Source organism: Pteronotus mesoamericanus, unplaced genomic scaffold (assembly GCF_021234165.1).
Source record: "Pteronotus mesoamericanus isolate MK-2021 breed Mesoamerican mustached bat unplaced genomic scaffold, CSHL_Meso_final scaffold_533, whole genome shotgun sequence".
In the NCBI taxonomy this organism is placed as follows: Eukaryota; Metazoa; Chordata; class Mammalia; order Chiroptera; family Mormoopidae; genus Pteronotus; species Pteronotus mesoamericanus.
In genome coordinates, this window is record NW_026555320.1 from 5,536,546 (window position 1) to 5,554,694 (window position 18,149).

The 18,149-nt window shown below is 60.1% G+C and overlaps 3 protein-coding genes and 1 non-coding gene across 5 annotated transcripts in view; all 4 read left to right on the top strand.

Moving 5' to 3' along the window:
* DOCK3 (dedicator of cytokinesis 3) overlaps window positions 1-6,988 on the top strand; it is a 271,945-nt gene extending 264,957 nt beyond the window's left edge. The window contains exons 47-49 of one of the 2 annotated variants that reach the window (XM_054594753.1): window positions 2,133-2,255; window positions 2,782-2,864; window positions 3,838-6,988. In XM_054594753.1, coding sequence (XP_054450728.1) covers window positions 2,133-2,255; window positions 2,782-2,864; window positions 3,838-4,347 — 716 coding nt within the window. In that variant the 3' untranslated portion in view covers window positions 4,348-6,988. The remainder of the gene's footprint in view (window positions 1-2,132; window positions 2,256-2,781; window positions 2,865-3,837) is intronic. The other variant, XM_054594754.1, reaches the window with a different exon arrangement.
* LOC129087821 (U4atac minor spliceosomal RNA) lies at window positions 6,456-6,581 on the top strand. Its single transcript, XR_008530945.1, has one exon. It is a non-coding gene; the product is annotated as a U4atac minor spliceosomal RNA (small nuclear RNA).
* Window positions 6,989-7,989: 1,001 nt separating the features above from the next.
* MANF (mesencephalic astrocyte derived neurotrophic factor) lies at window positions 7,990-11,425 on the top strand. Its single transcript, XM_054594814.1, has 4 exons — window positions 7,990-8,119; window positions 8,841-8,968; window positions 9,700-9,841; window positions 10,991-11,425. The coding sequence occupies exons 1-4, from the start codon at window positions 8,035-8,037 to the stop codon at window positions 11,173-11,175; spliced, it is 540 nt and encodes a 179-aa protein (XP_054450789.1). The 5' UTR covers window positions 7,990-8,034; the 3' UTR covers window positions 11,176-11,425.
* A 2,138-nt stretch (window positions 11,426-13,563) lies between these two features.
* On the top strand, window positions 13,564-16,966 carry RBM15B (RNA binding motif protein 15B). The gene has a single exon (XM_054594504.1). The coding sequence runs from the start codon at window positions 13,564-13,566 to the stop codon at window positions 16,231-16,233; it is 2,670 nt and encodes an 889-aa protein (XP_054450479.1). The 3' UTR covers window positions 16,234-16,966.
* Window positions 16,967-18,149: the final 1,183 nt, after the last annotated feature.

Sequence of the window (18,149 nt, forward strand, 5' to 3'; positions counted from 1 at the left end):
CCAAACCAGGCAAGCCTGCCCCTGGGGCTATTGGCTGTGCGCTGGGACCTCAGGCCAGTGCTGGACCGCAGTTCACGCCTCAGAGAAAGAAGCAGCTAGGAGGTGTGGGGATTGCCCCTCCTCTTCTAGGCGGCGTTGCCCCACTGGGGGTTTCCCACGGGTCCCAGTGCACTCGTGCTGCACGGCCAAGATCCCGGCCGCACTGCTCAGTGACCTCGGGCTGCAGGGCAAGCCTGGTGGGCTCTGGTGCACGTGGGAGGGCTCGGAGGCCCCTTCAGGAAGCCTGCAACGCTGCCAGCTTTCTTCCCCACAAGCCTTCCTGCCCGCACGTGGGCCCTTGTGGGTGAACCTCTGCAACCCCACATCCTTCCTGGGCCTAGCTCTGCGTGTGGGATGTCAGGCTGTCAGAACCCCTGGGGAGAAGCTGCCAGACCCAACTCCAAGCTGCTTATTCCCTGACATTCAGTGGCTTTTTCTGGAGACAGGACTCTTTTCAGGGAGAGAGTGATTCAGTATTGAGGATCAGGAAGCTCATGCTGTGACTTAGGTAGAAACTGGCATGAGCATGGGCCTGTCCTGTCCCCAGGGTGGCTCGGGCTCTCTGGGGAGCCTTCTGGTGGCGTCCATCTGATGCTCGTCAGGTTCCGAGTTCTTTCCCTCCTTCAGGCTGTAGCTGAGTGCCCGCCCACCCACTCACTGTCACGCCCTCCCCCCAGCCACTAGCCATTAACCAGCCCATGAGGCTGAGCAATCCCCCTCAGGTCAGAGGCTGTTCAGCCAGTGGTGCTGTGCCCTGTGTTCTGTGGCAAGTCCCAGCCAGGTCCTGCCCAGTGAGGAGAAGAGGACGCGCAGCTCCGCTGACCCCCGGACCACGTGGGGCCCGTCCCCTCCTGTCCACGTCCTCCTACAGGCCAGCCCTGGCTTTGCCCGCTCGGTACCGGGAGCAGGAAGAGCCCGCACCCTGGCCTGCCCAGGCTCGCGTGCGCCGTGACTGCCTGAGCGCGGAGCCGGGGGATAGCCCGGGGTTGTGAGCTCCCGCCGGCTGCTGACAGCCTGGCAGGGAGACGGCCCCAGCCTGGCTCCGTCAGAGACAGGCCGCGTTTCCTCTCGGTCGCATCTGTTGCCCAGAAGGGGCTGGCCAGCAGCATCCGCCGTGCCCTGCTGCTCCTGCAAAGGGCACCCTCAGGTCCCGGGGCCCAGCTGGTCCCCCTCTCCCCTCTGGTGGAGTCGCTCCCCCCAGCTGTGGCTGAGGGGCCGGGGTTCCGGCCCTGGACTCCTTCCTTAGCTGGGGGGACGGGAGGGGGCAGACACACCCTCACTTTCCCTCTGTCCAGGGCCCGCTCCAGCCTGCATCCATGGCACGTGGTGTCAGGAACTAGGCCTCTCCGCATGCCCCAAAGCACCCATGGGCTCCACAGCCTAACCTCTTGGAAAGCAGGTCTGGCTGGACCCTGATCATGATTCTTGGGCTCTACACGCTTCCATCCGGGGGGACAGTGAATGCCAGGCCTGGCCTGGAAGACGCCCCGTGTATCCCACGCCCAGCGAGCAGGCACAGGAGCAACAGGGACGGGCAGCGCTTGTGTTGCCGCGGGCTCTTCGTGAGGCCGGTTTGGGGGCAGCTCCTGCCCGCTCCCTGGCCATGCAGCCGCCCAAGAGGGGGCAGCCTCTGCCTCCCGCGCACCCTGCTGCCTCCTCACCCCGCGGGCCGAGGCTGTAGGGGCCCTGACTCGACTCGACACGCAGCTCTGCGCTCTGTACCCTTCCAGTCACGTCAGCCTGCTCTGCGCTCTTCTCACCTCTTCTGTTCTCTCTCCTCCTCCTGGCACATCCCAGAGGCCACAGGTGCCCCTGCTCACTGCAGTGTCTCTCGGCTCGCTTCATCCTGCATACTCTTCAGATGGCAGGTCACTCTGTTGCCATCTTAAGCGGCTTCTGTCCCTGGCCACTCCCTCCTAAGGGCCACAGTGTCCTGCTTGGCCAGTGTTCTTGGCGCCAGGGGCTGACATGCCACTCCCACGTGTGCTGGGTACATAGTGCGCCCCTGGAGAAGCCACCTCTGCAGGCGGGGCCTTTCCCACAGGGGGCTCAGGAAGTAACCTCCCTTCATGCCATGTGTTTCCACCCTTCAGCGGTGCCAGCAGCCCCCAGCAGCTGGAGCCTGGATAGCGGAGCCCGGGAGGCCCAGCCCTTCCTGTCTGCCCACATGGGGCGCATCCTGGCCCCCCCAGTGCCTCCCCGAAGCCTGCTGCATGGTAAGAAGGCCTCCAGCGGGTCCCCCAGACAGTCCCTGGTCTCCAGCTCTGCTCAGGGGCAAGGGCAGCAGCCTTCCAGGCTGAGAAGACGGCTATCGCCTGAGCTGACTCAGCCAAGGAAAGACCATCCCCACCACAGGAAGGACCCTGCCGGGCTCTGGGGCCGGTGAGGTTTGCGGGTGTAGCAGGTGAGCTCCGTGAGGCCCTCGCAGCTGGAGCGGCTGAAGAAGACAATGGGAACTGTCGCCGCCCAGCGGCGGGCTGGAGACCCGCTGCCACTGCCTGCGGCCTGCCCCTCAGCTCTGATGCACGTGGCCGTCCTGACCTGCTGTGGAGCCCGAGTGTCTTTTCCTCCAGCAGCCTGTTTTGGAGAACTTCAATGGAAAGAGAGACTCTTCTGTGGCTTTCAACGCTGAGGGGTTCCCAGGATACTCTTCCCACATCTGCCCACTTGGCCCAGTAAGGTGTGCTGGTGTGCACCCTAAGAGGGGCCCGAGCTGAGGCTGTGGTTCTCTTCCCTTTGCAGGTCATTACTCCCTACACTTTGACTCCTTCCACCACCCACTGGGTGACACCCCCCCAGCCCTCCCTGCCCGGACCCTGCGAAAGGTAATGTACTGACACAGCAGCCCCACCAGGCTGTGAGATGAGCCCCCTCATCGGCTCTGCAACCTCTGGGTCAACAAAGTGAACCCAAGCCCTCCCCTGCTCCTCGGTCCTGGAGACTGACAGAAGCTGGGGGTGGCCAGAGCCACACTTGGGATGCAGACGACCAGTGTGTTCTGCAACCAGTGTGAGGGGCAGAGGGTGCTGGCTATAGCGACACGAGTACTGGGTGTGCGAGCGGCTCTCCTGGCACCGCAGGGGTCGGCCCGCCGCCCTCTGAGGGGTGAAGGAACGGACCCGCAGTAGAGCACCGGTCATCTTAAACTAGAGGCTAGTCCAGGGGTGGCCAGCCTTTCACTGAAGTCTCTGGGCCACACTTGAAGAAGAGTTGTCTTGGGTCACACATTAAATACATGGCAACATGTAATCACAAAAAAATCTCATGTTTTAAGTAAACTTATTATGTTGTGTTGGGCCGCATTCATAGCCACCCTGGGCCTTATGCAGCCCATGGGCCGCAGGTTGGACACCCTTGGTAGTCAAAACAAGGAGCATCGGGCACCAAAGCTTTATTAGAAAGAAAAAACCCTCATTGATTTTCCTGCAAATTGGAAAAGACTGACTCACAGATCTTAGCAGCAGAATGTACTCATCTGGTCCATGGCCAGCTGAGGTTCTTTCTGCCGCCCCAGCTGGCCTGACAACCCAGCCTTCTGTCAGTGTCCGAGCGCCATGGCCAGCAGCCAGGGCAGGGCCATGCTTTGGCCCACAAGAGGTGCCGGTGATTCTGGGGCTCTATGGGCCCGCTGGGCCCCAAGGGAATGGGGTGGGGGGCTGCCACTGAAGAAGCTGGACATGCTACTGCTGAGGGTTATGTTGAAGTTCATTAATAAGCATACTCTGTCGTCTCTTCACACCGTGGCCATCAGCCGGTCTGGAGAGAGGGATTCTCACATGCCTACCCTTTCTTTTGCAGTCTCCTCTCCATCCTATCCCAGCCTCCCCCACCAGCCCCCAGTCGGGCCTGGATGGCAGCAACTCCACACTGTCCGGCAGCGCCAGCAGCGGTGTGTCCTCCTTGAGCGAGAGTAACTTTGGGCACTCCTCAGAGGCCCCACCTCGAACCGACACCATGGACTCCATGCCCAGCCAGGCCTGGAATGCAGATGAAGACCTTGAGCCGCCCTACCTCCCTGTTCACTACAGCCTCTCCGAGTCCGCTGTCCTGGACTCCATCAAGGCCCAGCCATGCCGAAGCCACTCAGCCCCGGGATGTGTCATCCCTCAGGACGCCATGGACCCGCCTGCGCTGCCCCCCAAGCCCTACCACCCCCGCCTGCCAGCCTTGGAGCATGATGAGGGTGTGCTGCTGCGTGATGAAGCTGACAGGCCTCGGGGCCTGCACCGCAAGGCCTCGCTGCCTCCTGGGAGCACCAAGGAAGAGCAGGCCCGCATGGCCTGGGAGCACAGCCGAGGGGAACAGTGAGGGGCAGGGAGGCGGCTGGGACGCCGCCCTCAGAGCAGCTGGCTCAACCATCCCAGGTCTAAAGAGCAAGTCCCCCCAGGGAGACGGAGAGGCCTGGCACTCAGGAGAGAGCCGCCCGAGTCTGCGTTCTACTGCCGTGAACTTGTGTGTTGCCATGTACAGAGGCCGCAGCAGCATGAGGGTTGTGGCTTCTCTTTTTATTTCATTTCTACGTTTCCATTTCTATGGGTTTTTCCTTTTTGTGCAGTAGATGCTTTCTTCCTCCTGCAGTTCCAGACCACATGGAGCTCTATGGAGATATTGCACAGACAGAATCGCTTTGCAGCTTTGCAGGGCCTGAGGTAGGAGCCCAGGCCCTCCCTCCAGGGTAGAGATGCACAGAAGAATGGAAATTGCACTAGGGACCTCTTCTTTTGCTGTGTGGACAGAAGAGCTCATGTTTATATTCAGGGATTGCGTGGACCATGCGGACTACGTGGCACAGGTGGTGGACGAGAGGGCCACAAGCCGTTTTGCACAAATGCCTGCTCACCTGCCCTCTCTTCCGTCCAGGAGTATGCAACTGAGGGGCCGGCCGGGCCGGCGTGCCCGTTCAGGCGCGTGCCCTGGCCTGAATGCACGCCCAGGCACACTGCCAGGCGCCCACCGGCCGGTCCTGCCTCCAGCTCCGGCTTGGATTTTTCCCTCCACCGCTTTTATTTCTGACCATTTGCTCCCTTCCACTCTCAACGCACCTCATGCCCTGCAGGAGCCGCCTTGGCAAATGGATCTGCAAAGGTCATCTCCCACCTTCTGGGGCCTGAGTGGGAGTGTGGAGCCAAAGGGACCACCCTAACCACCTTCCTCCCCGGGGCCCCAGGGTTGAAAGGGTAGCTGGTATAGGAGTGAGGCTGAGGTGTGGCAGGGGCCGGAAGTCCTGAGCTGTCAAAAGTGGCCAGAATGCCTGTCACCCAGCTCCTGAATCAGGGATCTTCAGCACTACCTCTGCGCAGTGGGGCTGGCTGCCCAGCCAGGCTTCCAAGCCCTGAGGACTCACGGTCAGGTTCGGCAAGCTCCTGGGAAGCAGGGTGGGAAGGAGCTTCTCCTTTTGGAATCAGGGAGCCACACAAGTTGAATTATCACCTTCCAAGTGGCCAAGGGCAGGGGCCCTGCTCCGGGCGGTGGGGACCACCACTCAGGGTTCAGGGCGGGCAGGAGGGCAATTTCCCCAGCCCTCCCGGTCTGTTGGACAGCGCGCAGTGGGACCTGTGGGAAACTTCCCAGTCAGGGCACTGATTTTCCTCTTGGTTTATTACTTGGGGGGCACAGGGTGGGGAAGTAATAGTATTCTACCAGGGTGCTTCTCAGTTACTTTAAAAAGTCTACACACAGACTTTGTCTTTCTTTTGCTTGAGTTCACAGCTCTGATGGTCACGAGGCTGCCTTCTCCTTGTTGAGCAGGTGTGTTCTCCCCTAGTTACCCTTCTGCTGGCGTCTGACCTCCAGCCCAGACCCCCACCCCTTCATCAGAGCCCCTTTCCAGACAAGGCTGTCCTCAGTCGGGGTGTTTTTCTCTTGTAAACAAACACCAGCTGTTTAATAGGAAAGCCAGCAAGTAGCCTATTAGGAAAGAGCGAGGGCCACATTATCTTCAGGGCCTGCGGGGGTCCTTTCTGGTACTGTAGGGATGACTGGGCGGAGTGGGTTGCCACCGCAGCCCTAGCCCGGGAGGGCAGGCCCGGACCACTGGTGCTCCCCGGGGCTGGAGGGCTGGGGGCTGGCTTTGCACCTGATTCTTGCATAGGAGGGTATCTTTAGATTTTAGGGCACTTCTGAACCTCAGGCCCTGGACGAGGTAGTCATCCCGTAAGAACATCTGCCTTCTCCACCTGGCGGCATGAGAGGGGAAGGAGGGCAGTGTAGGCTCATTTGGCCTTTACGCAAGGTGAGCCACGTTTGGTTTTGCTCTCCATGTTCCCTGACTGGATGAAAGAACAGATTCCAAATCCCTTTTGTTGGAGAATCAGCCAGTCTGAAGGGAAGTGGGAGGCCAGAGGTGAGAATCCTCTGAAAAGAATGTGAAGTACTGATTTTCATTCTTTCAAGCTTATTTGTAAATACCTATTTGAATCATCCTTTTCTTGGGGTTGCGCTACTGCCCAATGAGCGTGTAGTGAGGGCAGTACCGCCAACGCCTGAACGACACACTCGCATCAACTAGAGCTCTGCTTTACCTTGGTGCAATTTTTGGAAAAAAGAAAAATAAATAAATAAATAAATACCTATTTGAATGCTGTGTATTTGTACAGGAATTTGAGCAAAAAATGTATAGAGTGTGATGTCCAATCGGTATTCAGCCCTGTAAATGTGTTTTTAACCTCTGGCATTCTGTGCTTATTTAAAACAAGAAAACTTCTAACCATTTCTTTTGTGTATTTATGTTTAAAAAAAAAAAAAGGTGGTTTAAAAATGATCTTACTTGTACCAGAAAGCAAAGTTAAAAAAGAAAAAATTTGTACGTGTCCCAAGAGGTATTTTACTGTATATATTGTGGTAGCATGTTCTACATCCAAGTAATGTGACTTTTAGATGTAAATATCTGACACTTGATTCTCCCCCTCTCCCCACTCCCTTGATTGCTGTGATGTGAATTAAAGATGAATACCTGATACCGACCCACTGAATTCACTGAATGGGAGCAGCACAGGTGCCCCTGTCTGACCCGTGCCGCCCGCTGGGCTCCAAGCCCTTCTTGCCCCTTCGAAATCTTTCGGCAACAAGCACAGAGCCAGCCTTTTCCCACGTCCTGCCTTCAAGGACAGATAGCCAAGCCTTGCACTCGAAAGGAAGGCAGCCAAAGCGGAAACCTCCAGGGCTAGTCTGGATCCCCAGGACCCTGCTCAGGAAACGCCCTGGGCAGCCTGAGCGCGCAGCTGGGACGCAGGCGACGGCGGCGGGCCAGCCACCTCCGCCAGGCTTCCGAAGCTTGTGGAGACACGGGGAACTGCTCCTCGAGTGGGGACAAACCTCCTAAACCTACTTTCTTCCCCGATCCGAGGCAGCCTACTTCTGACCCATAAGCCACGGACCTCGCCCTTCCTAAGGGAGGCCGTCCGGCCCAGTCTGTCAGCCCACGGACGGCAGGTGCGAGGCGCCGAGGCGCAAGCGGTGGACGCCCAGGCTACTGGTCTCGTAGGCGCCCACCCTGCCTGCCCGGTTGGGTAGCGGCTGACCCCTGACCTGCGCCACTAGTCGGGACCCTGGATGGGAAAGTCCGAGGGACTTTCCTGGGCGAACGTGGGGCCCAGAACAGGGGAAAGGGGGACAGTTTCGCAAGCGCAGAAAGGCTGCCGAGTCCCGGCCGAGCCTGCGGCGCCCAAGCTCCACAACTGCTGCCCCTTTCCAAGATGGCGGCCGACCGGCTTCCGTCGCCGCCGCCTGCGCTTCCTGCGGCCGGCCCTGCTTCAATCAGCGGCCGACAACTGTCTAGGACCGAGGGCGGGTACTCCCAGTAGCCAATGGGGAAGGGCAGCGTGGAGCCGCCCGTCTGGGCTTTGCGGGCGTGGACCAGTGGGATCGCGGAGTGTGGGAGGGCGCGGGGGACCGCCCGCCAATAACAAGCCACGGCGCGCGGCGAGGTTCTTGGAGGCTGCGCAGCACGGCGGGCGCGGTTCAGTCGGGCGGCGGCGGCGGCGGAGGCGGAGGAGGATGTGGGCCACGCACGGGCTGGCGGTGGCGCTGGCTCTGAGCGTGCTGCCGGGCGGCCGGGCGCTGCGGCCGGGCGACTGCGAAGGTGCGGCGGGGCTGGAGACCGCGCGCCGGGCTGGCCTGGCGCGTCGCTGAACGTAACCAAATCACCGAGGGGCCGGGGCTGGAACGGGCGGGGGCGGAGGCGGCCAGTCCCTGCGGGGTCCGCCCGTAGAGCGGCCGACCCCGGGACTAGAAAACATTTCGTGGGCCTAGGAAACTAGTCCGACGAGAAAACGTTGGGACTAGGTTGTGTTGAAAGCTTGGACTGAAATTGAGATAACGCCGGCGTTTTTGTCCTTTCCCACCACTGGGCAGAGGCTCTCGGGAGCGGCCCGGGTCAGGAGTCCGGAGGGTGGGCGTGGGCACCTAGCCGGTCCGGTGGGGTTGCGAAGCCGCACCTCGGGGTCCGGTGTGGTATTTGGAAGTAAGCAACGTTTGGATCGTCTTTTCTTCAGCCTCCAGTTTGCCCATTTATGAGGCCGCAGTGAGTCCATTTCAAGGCCATATTCAGTCTCGGCTGAAACTTTATGGAAGAAGCAGGAAGGAGATGTTTGTGGGGCGTTGAGTGGTGCTTCTGACCTGGGTGTACCAAGGGACCCCAGCACCCAGGAGCTGGGCTCTGTCTAACTGCGGGCACCAGAGAAAAACCGGTGATGGAAAAATTCACCTCTCCACGCCCCCTATTAAACTTGCCGGCCGAGTTCCTGGTGGATTGGGGTGCAACTGGGTGACTGCTGAGCATCTCCCTTCCCTTTCTTTTCCAGTTTGTGTTTCTTATCTGGGAAGATTTTACCAGGACCTCAAAGACAGAGATGTCACGTTCTCACCAGCCACAATTGAGAAAGAACTTACAAAGTTCTGCCGCGAAGCAAGAGGCAAAGAGAATCGGTTGGTGAGTAGCTGGTGACTGGCCCTTCAACCCTCTGCTTGACAGGCCTGGGTAAAAGGCCCTGCCCACTTGTCTGTTCCGGAGACCTGAGTTAGACCTGAGTTAGTTCTGCTCCCGAAGAATGCGGGCCTGAGGTGCTTTCTCTGCAGGCGTCCTTTTTTATCCTGTTTGTATTGACTAAGCACCTCCTCTCTGCTGGGTATTGGAAGAGAAAATTGACCGGCAGGCAAAGCAGCAATGCAGTGGGGCGGGGGTCAGGGAGAGAGCGGTATGGCCCAGAGCACAATACCGAGCAGTCAAGGCCGTCCCCAGGGTGGGGGTAGAGCACCCTGGGCAGAGGGAACAGCCCGTGTGAGTGCCCGGAGGCCAAAGGAGCTTGGCACGTGTGAGGACAGAAGAAGGTGACAAAGTGTACACAGGGTCAAATTGAGGGCGGGAACCCCAGCAAAGCAACGCCTTTTGTAGCTTTAATTTCCCCGGCAGCCTGGTCTGTCTCTCTGTTTAAAGGTTTGAGCACTAGTGACTATTAAACTCACCTGGCGGCTGCTGGCTCTGGGGCCAAGCACACACTGAGAGCTGGGCGCACGCGGAGGGCGCCCGGCTGCCGGGACTGGCGAGGCCTGCAAAAGTGAGGCCCTGGCAGAGAGAGACGATGTTCTGAGCCGTCACTACGAGTTGGAGGAGGCGGGTCTCAAGTGGCACCTCTTGAAGGCCATTGTCCTCTCTTGCTGCAGTGCTACTACATTGGAGCCACAGATGATGCAGCCACCAAGATCATCAATGAGGTTTCGAAGCCGCTGGCCCACCACATTCCTGTGGAGAAGATCTGTGAGAAGCTCAAGAAGAAAGACAGCCAGATCTGTGAGCTGAAGTACGGTGAGTGTGGCCAGGCCCTACTGTGCGCGCCGGGCTCCAGCACCGTGGGGCTTTCCTCCTGGCTGGCTGATGGGCAGAGCTGCCACGAGCTATATAGCTAAGTGCTGCGGGTGGTGCTAAATGGGGCGGCAGGGGCAGGGGTGTTATGGATGGCGTTGTGGCGGGTGGAGGTCAGAATGGGTCTCAGAAAGGCGACGTTTCAGCAAACAGTGAAGGAGGTGGGCACCAGTCAAGGGAGCGGGAGAACATCCCATAGAGAGGAACTAGGCAGTGCCAAGGCAGCCTGGGGCGCGACAGGCAGATGGCAGGTCACAGAGGGCCTGGCCCGTCGGTGAGGGAAGCTCTGGCTGTTAGTGCGGGCGAAGTCGGCATTAGTTCCGGGGCAGAGGATGGGTGTGGTCTGGCATCCCTTGGGTGTACAGGCTCGCCCTGGATGCGAACTCTGAAGGCCCAGCCTCTGTTACACTTTTTAAAAGAAGTGCTGCGTGCACATAGGAGGACCAGCAGCACCCCCGGAGTGGGTCTCTGGTGGGAGGGAAGAGCCGGGGCCCGGAACTTGGCTGTCCCATCGTGTAAAAGTTCAGCATCGCCAGCCTATGTTATTGTGACTTGAGTGTTCAAAGGCCTGCGTTCCCCAACTTGTGAAACTGGACTTTTGGGAGTGACCCTGGGAGGGGTGCGGTTGGCTTAGGGTGTCCCTGTGGTCACACGCAGTCGTGGAGAGGAAGCTCCTGACTAGGGCCAGGCTGGGAAGTTGGGGTTGGGGGGTCTCTCTGTGCTGTTACCCTGGGACAGATGTTCTGCCTCACCTTGCCCTCCACCATGACTACTGAAGAGGCACTTGGGGCAGTGGGAGCCACATTCTTCCAGTAAGGACAGTAAGGACCCTGTGACCTCCATCCCTGGCGACACTGCATTTCTGGTGGCGACTGCCACCACGAGACCAGCCTTCCTGCAGAAGGGGCAACATCCCCCTGTTGAGGGCAGCGGGCACTGACACACACGTGTGTGTCTGGAACTGTTGGCCCTGAGACCAGTGAGGTTGCTTGTTTAGGGGGTGGTTTGGCCGTGCAGGGAGCCCGGCCTGGCACTGTTGTGGGTCTGTGGCTGCCCCTGCCCAGCTGCTTACCCCCCTGCTCTCTCCTCCAGACAAGCAGATCGACCTGAGCACTGTGGACCTGAAGAAGCTCCGCGTGAAAGAGCTAAAGAAGATTCTGGACGACTGGGGGGAGACGTGCAAAGGCTGTGCAGAAAAGTCTGACTACATCCGAAAGATTAACGAACTGATGCCTAAATACGCCCCCAAGGCAGCCAGTTCCCGGACTGATTTGTAGTTGACCGATCCTCCTGCACCGAAGAGAAAAAAGTTCAGCTGTGTCTTCCCCAAGCACCGTTTTGTAATTTATTGTTTAGGCGGCCCCTGACAGTGTCAGGTGTGAAGCCTGGAGCTTTCCTGATGATGCTGGCTCTCCAGCGCCCCTGTGGGCAGGGTTCACTTCCTTCTGTTGATGGTTTTCTCCAGGACTTCAAAGTGTGTCTGGGAATTTTTTTATTAAAGGAAGAAAATTTCTAGCTGTCCTTGGAGAATTAAAGTGAATACTAAAATAGGGTCTTGCCCCCAGTGAAGACCCCACTGGCTTATCTTTTCCAGTTCACAAGTGTTTTCAGGCCTGTTCACCTGTGTGCCTCAGCCACCCGTGCTGGAGTCTCCGTGTTGGGATGTGGGCCCAGGCTGCAGGGTTGTGCGGAGCCAGGGGAGGAGCCCCAGGAGGAAGCTGGGCCTGACGCCCTGCCCACAGTGACTGTCCGACCTTTGCAGGCTGGAGCCCCCGCCCCTCCAGCTTCTTGCGAGGCTTGGGGGTTGAGTCCAAGGTACAGGGGAGGAGCTTATGTCCAGGCAGAGTGGTTTCCTGCCACGTTGACGACAGTAACTGCGTGTGTTCAGTCCTGTCACGTTTTTGAAGATGCTGGTCACCCCTCCACTGCCTAGATCTGGCCGTCTATTCGCTCATCCCAGTTTGTGGTCTGCTGTCAGTCCCAAGCCTCTTGAGGCCTGGTTGGGGTTTGCATGACCAGTGGAGGTTGATTTGTACAAAAAGCCAGCGAGAGGCTGTCCTTTGTCTTTGCCCAAGATAAGTCCAACGTTTGAGATCCCTGGGGCTTGTCCCCAGACCTGTGGGGTTTGCACTTGGGAAACTCAGGTGTCCACTGGGGCTGTGGTTTGACAGAAACCTGCTCCTTGGGCCTGCAGAGGACAGACTTGGAGGCAGTTCTTCCCAAGGACTTGCCTAGCCCTCGGGTCTCCAGGTGCAGCTCCTAAGTTCAGCTTGCCTACCTAAGGGGCCTCCCTACTGCCTGATGTCAGATCCGCAGGTGCTTGGCAGCACCTAGTCTACAAGGAGGGCAAGGAGGTTGAGCCACTTCTCTGGCCAAGGCTTGCCAGGGGAAATGAGGGTGGTTAGGTCTGACACACGCACAGTGTCCTGAGCCCATGAAAGGTGCTGGGAAAATCCACTGCTGGAACCAGGAGTCTTAGAAGGTGGAGCGACCGACTGTCAGCTCGCCAGCGTAGGGTCTGCTTGCAGGGCTTCCCTGGCCATCAGGCCGCACAGAACGAGGCAAACGGCCCAGCCACCCGAGGGCTGACCTCCATGGCTATCTCTGAAAGGGTTAACTCCTTTCTGGAGGCAGACCTCGTGCAGTGCTACAGGTGTTTCTTGTAAGCCTAACCCCCTTTCAGCTGCTCCAAGAACTGCTTTATGGTTGTGAGAGGAGGAGAGAACTGGGCTCTGCTCTTGCCCACCCCACGGTTTCTGTGGTTGGAGTCGGGCAGGTTCCGCGGGGCCTCCAACACCTCTGTCTGGCTTGCCTCACTTCACCTCAGAGAGGAGGTTCTGCCCCAGGAGGCGGAACGGCGGGTCCTGGCCCGCGAGAGGTAAGCGTGACAACTCATGGTTACTTAGTGGACTTGGCCGCCTCTGCGCCCTTGGAGTTGCTCTCTAGCGCCAAGGAGCCTGTTCCACCCAACACAGTGCAGGTTTGTCGTCTCGGGCCTCGGCCTGCACCCAGGCCCGTCTGGCTGTCCACGTGAATAGCCGTGGTCCACACCACCTTTGGGTGGGTGGGTGGGTGGGGTGGAGGGGAGGCGCTGCAGGTGAACCTGAACCTGGGGGATGCCCCAGCTATGAGGCGTGGGCCCTGGACCGGCCTAGGGAGCGACGGGCTCCACACCTCGACGTTGTTGGTCCTGGACCACAGTCGGGAGACGCCGTGGTGGATATTACGGGCGGGCAATCCCTAAAAGGGCCGCTGGGTCAGTGCGCGAAGAAGCTAGCGCTCGGAGCGGTGCGAGACGACCCGACTCTCGCGAGGACTGAGTGCAACGTAGCCCTGTAGCCCCGAGCCTCGGCCACGTTGGCCACATGGTGGCACCAAAGTTCTCCCGCCTGCAGCGAGGTCACGTGGTGCTGGGTGGCGCAGTCCAATGACGTATCGCCTGCGCAGCCCTCGTCCCGCCCACCGTGGGCATCACGTGGTACGGGCAGCGCAGGCTAATAACGCGACGCCCAGCCCCTGGGCGCCGCTACCGTCCCACCCCGCCGCGCGCCGAGTCCTTTTGTCCAAGATGGCGGCGCCGGGGGCGCTGCCTCCTCGGCCGCCGCCGCCGCCGCTGCTGCTGTGAGGGACCTGCGGGCCGCCCGCCCGCCCGCCGCGCCGGCGCCATGAAGAGGCAGAGCGAGCGAGACTCGAGCCCGAGCGGGCGCGGCTCGTCATCGTCAGCCAAGCGGCCGCGGGAGCGCGAACGGGAGGCGGAGGCGGGCGGGCGGCGGGCGGCGCACAAGGCCTCGGGCGGCGCCAAGCACCCCGTTCCAACGCGGACCCGCGACAAACCCCGTGGTAGCGGGGGCGGCGGGGGCGGGCATCGTGACGGCCGCGGTGCTGGGGACGCCAATCATCGTGCGAGCAGCGGCCGCTCCTCGGGCTCAGGCGCCGGCGGTGGGGGACGAGGTGGCAAGGCCTCTGGGGACCCGGGCGCTTCAGGCGCCTCGCCTCGTTCGTCTCCACTGCCGCCACCTCCGCCGCCACCAGGGGCCGAGCCTGCGGGTCCCGGCTCGTCGGCGGCCGCGCCCGAGTACAAGACGCTGCTCATCAGCAGTCTGAGCCCCGCGCTGCCCGCCGAGCACCTCGAGGACCGTCTTTTCCACCAGTTCAAGCGCTTCGGCGAGATAAGCCTGCGCCTGTCGCACACGCCTGAGTTGGGCCGCGTGGCCTATGTGAACTTCCGGCACCCGCAGGACGCACGCGAGGCTCGCCAGCACGCCCTGGCCCGCCAGCTGCTGCTCTATGACCGCCCGCTCAAGGTGGAGCCGGTGTATCTGCGCGGCGGTGGCGGCGGGAGCAGCCGGAGAAGCAGCAGCAGCAGCGCCGCCGCCTCCACGCCGCCCCCAGGGCCGCCCGCGCCCGCCGACCCACTCAGCTACCTGCCGCTGCACGGTGGCTACCAGTACAAGCAGCGCTCGCTGTCCCCCGTGGCCGCCCCGCCCCTGCGGGAGCCGCGCGCCCGCCATGCCGCCGCGGCCTTCGCGCTGGATGCGGCCGCCGCCGCCGTGGGACTGTCCCGGGAGCGAGCCCTGGACTACTACGGGCTGTACGACGACCGGGGGCGCCCGTACGGCTACCCGGCTGTGTGCGAGGAGGACCTGATGCCTGAGGACGACCAGCGGGCCACGCGCAACCTCTTCATCGGGAACCTGGACCACAGCGTGTCAGAGGTGGAGCTGCGACGGGCCTTCGAGAAGTACGGCATCATTGAGGAGGTGGTTATCAAGAGGCCTGCCCGTGGCCAGGGAGGTGCGTATGCCTTCCTCAAGTTCCAGAACCTAGACATGGCCCACAGGGCTAAGGTGGCCATGTCGGGCCGGGTGATTGGCCGTAACCCTATTAAGATTGGCTATGGCAAGGCTAATCCTACCACGCGCCTCTGGGTGGGTGGCCTGGGGCCTAACACCTCACTGGCTGCTCTGGCCCGGGAGTTTGACCGCTTTGGGAGCATTCGGACTATCGATCATGTCAAAGGGGACAGCTTTGCCTATATCCAGTATGAGAGTCTGGACGCAGCCCAGGCTGCCTGTGCTAAAATGAGAGGCTTTCCCTTGGGTGGTCCAGACCGCAGGCTGCGTGTGGATTTTGCCAAAGCCGAGGAGACTCGGTATCCCCAGCAGTACCAGCCCTCCCCGCTCCCTGTGCATTATGAGCTTCTCCCAGATGGATATACCCGGCACCGAAACTTGGATGCAGACCTGCGGGTGCGTGATAGGACGCCCCCACACCTCCTGTACTCAGACCGAGACCGGACTTTTTTGGAAGGGGACTGGACCAGCCCCGGCAAAGGCTCTGACCGCCGAAACAGCCTAGAGGGCTATAGCCGCTCAGTGCGCAGCCGGAGTGGGGAACGCTGGGGAGGAGATGGAGACCGGGGCCTGCCCAAGCCCTGGGAGGAGAGACGGAAGCGGAGGAGCCTTTCCAGCGACCGTGGGAGGACAACACACTCCCCTTACGAGGAGCGGAGCAGGACCAAGGGCGGTGGGCAGCAGGCCGACCGCAGCTCCGACCGCACCCCTGAGCGCAGCCGGAAGGAAAACCACTCCAGCGAAGGGACCAAGGAGTCGAGCAGCAACTCTCTCAGCAACAGCAGGCACGGAGCTGAGGAACGGGGCCACCACCACCACGAGGCTCCAGACTCTTCCCATGGGAAGAAGACACGTGAGAGCGAGCGCAATCATCGGACCTCTGAGGCTGAGCCGAAGCCTCTCGAAGAGCCAAAACACGAGACCAAAAAGCTCAAAAATCTTTCCGAGTATGCCCAGACACTGCAGCTGGGTTGGAACGGGCTTCTAGTGTTGAAGAACAGCTGCTTCCCAACATCTATGCACATCCTCGAGGGGGACCAGGGGGTGATCAGCGGTCTCCTCAAAGACCACACTTCGGGGAGTAAGCTGACTCAGCTGAAGATCGCCCAGCGCCTGCGGCTGGACCAGCCCAAGCTCGACGAGGTCACGCGGCGCATCAAGCAGGGGAGCCCCAACGGCTATGCTGTGCTGCTAGCCACCCAGGCCACCCCCAGCGGGCCGGGCCCTGAGGGGCTGCCCGTGGTGGAGCCAGGCCTCCAGAGGCGGCTTCTCAGGAACCTGGTCTCCTACTTGAAACAGAAGCAGGCAGCGGGGGTGATCAGCCTGCCGGTGGGAGGGTCCAAGGGCAGAGACAGCACGGGCATGCTCTACGCCTTCCCGCCTTGCGACTTTTCACAGCAGTACCTCCAGTCCGCACTGAGGACATTGGGCAAGCTGGAGGAAGAGCACATGGTGATAGTTATAGTAAGAGACACTGCCTAGCCCAAGCCTGTCTTTCCCAGCTCCACATTTGTGTCACAAAAACAGTTATTTTGAAATCTGATCCCCCGCCTCTATCCTACCCCCTTGGTTTGAATTTTCTGCTGGATTGTTTTGGTTCATTAGGTTGGGGGCCCAAGTCCTGTCCCCCACCGAAACTAAGTTCTTAGCTTTGGGGGATTTTTTTTACAGCGGTGAGATGGGACTCCTGTCATGTTGATTTCTAGTGTACGAGATACTGTCTGCTGTGTTCTGTATTTTTTTATTTTTTGACTAACTGTATGGAAAGTTGTCAGTAAAGCCTTTGTCAGAGGATGGATTTTTAATCCTTTTCGGAGTCCTGGTTTAATCATGTTTTTTCTCAGATGGAAGACCTTCCCCTCTGCATGCACAAAATGCCCCACGTCGTCTCTCTAGCCCTGGTGTGCTGCGCCATCGGGGGCTCTGCGCCCCTCCGCTGTGCGGGCTGAGTCAGGACTGTGTTTGTGCTGGTTCGTAGTCTTGGCTGAGAGCCGGTGGGCTTCGGTTTGCACGCTGGCCCCTGTCCTGCCAGTCCAAACAGAGCTCATGCAAAGGAAGGGGGCACACCCGAGGCCTATGGCCAGCAGCTGTGGCAGTTTTTGGTTGTGGTTCTGCCCTAAACAACGTGTGCCTCTCAGTTGGAGCGGTAGCCGTTTGACGATACCCTGTCTGAAGGCCTTTATGGAAGTAGGTGGTCTTGGCAGGTGTGTTCTCTCGTAGGGAGGAGTGCGCAATACCGAGGCCCCGGGGTCTTGGTGCCACAGATCCACACGGACTCTCGTTCAGCCCCCCTCCTCGCCTTAATGCGGTCAACCAGGGACACCCAGTTGGAGACAGAGCTGCCTCTGGCTCCCAGGGACACTTAAGGCCAAATGCTGGAATGGAGGGTGGGCGGCAGCTTTCCTTGCTTACTCTTGAACTTGTGAATTCTGGCTCTTCTTTTGGTGGTTCAGAACTGTTGTGACAGTGTGGAGGTCTGTGCGGAGTCCCTGGAGCTTTGTGGGGGACGCTGAGTCCCTGGTCTGAACATTTTTGAGATAACAGGAAATTGCAGCAGGCGAACAAGGTGCTGGGACGTAACGCCCTCAGGTGCCAGGTGAGAGGGCCGAGACCTCTTGTCCGCACGCCGAGGAGGTGGACACCCCGGATCAGCACGCCCCTGTGGGGAGACGGCATCTGGCTCGGAGGTGCTAGGCAGTTCCAGAGCTCACAGCCATTCGGGCCTCGCTGGAGGGACACAGGACATCCCCGAGCGGAGGTGGGCGGGGGGTGGGGGGAGCAGCTTGAAGGAGCGTTAAATTGTCTTCACGTGTCCCTGATGAGGTAGCATGGCCAGCACTGGCGAATGAAGCTGGTGTCACACAGCAGTTGTCAACATAGGACAAGTACTGCTAATTGTGTCAGTGTGCTGGTTTGGGTGTTCCAGAAGGGTCCTGGTCAGGGCTGCGGGAGAACAGCAGCTCTCCCAAAAGGAATGAGCCCCCCCACCCCCCGGCCGCCATGACCTCCCAGCTCCACTGGCCTCACCAGGCTCTCCAGGTCTGGTGCGCCACCCAAGCCAGCTCACAGTGCAGTGCAGGTGACAGCTAGGTGGCTTTGAGAGAGACAGCTGGGAGATGGAGCTTGAGGCCACCTCTCCCCGAGGACAGTGAGAGAGGTGTCTTTCTGAGACCTTGGAGATTTTAAATAGGGAAGGTGCCTGGGGAAGCGCTGCTCTCTGGGTTTCGGCTGGTGCTCACAAGAGAATAAGCAAGTTCATAACAAAACTAACACAAGGAAAGATGGGTCCACGTGTCCGCCTGCCTGTGCCTGAGCCATGGCCACCACTGCCGGGCAGCTGAGCACGTTGTTGGGGGTCCAGCCAGACACGGCCGGACCACTCCAGGGCGAGGGGACCT

Excerpts from the sequence above, each read along its gene's own strand:
- MANF (XM_054594814.1), top strand. The coding sequence starts at position 8,035 with ATGTGGGCCACGCACGGGCTGGCGGTGGCGCTGGCTCTGAGCGTGCTG. Across the intron at positions 8,120-8,840 it reads GCGGCCGGGCGACTGCGAAG|TTTGTGTTTCTTATCTGGGA; the intron begins GTGCGGCGGGGC and ends TTTCTTTTCCAG. Across the intron at positions 9,842-10,990 it reads GATCTGTGAGCTGAAGTACG|ACAAGCAGATCGACCTGAGC; the intron begins GTGAGTGTGGCC and ends TCTCTCCTCCAG.
- RBM15B (XM_054594504.1), top strand. The coding sequence starts at position 13,564 with ATGAAGAGGCAGAGCGAGCGAGACTCGAGCCCGAGCGGGCGCGGCTCG.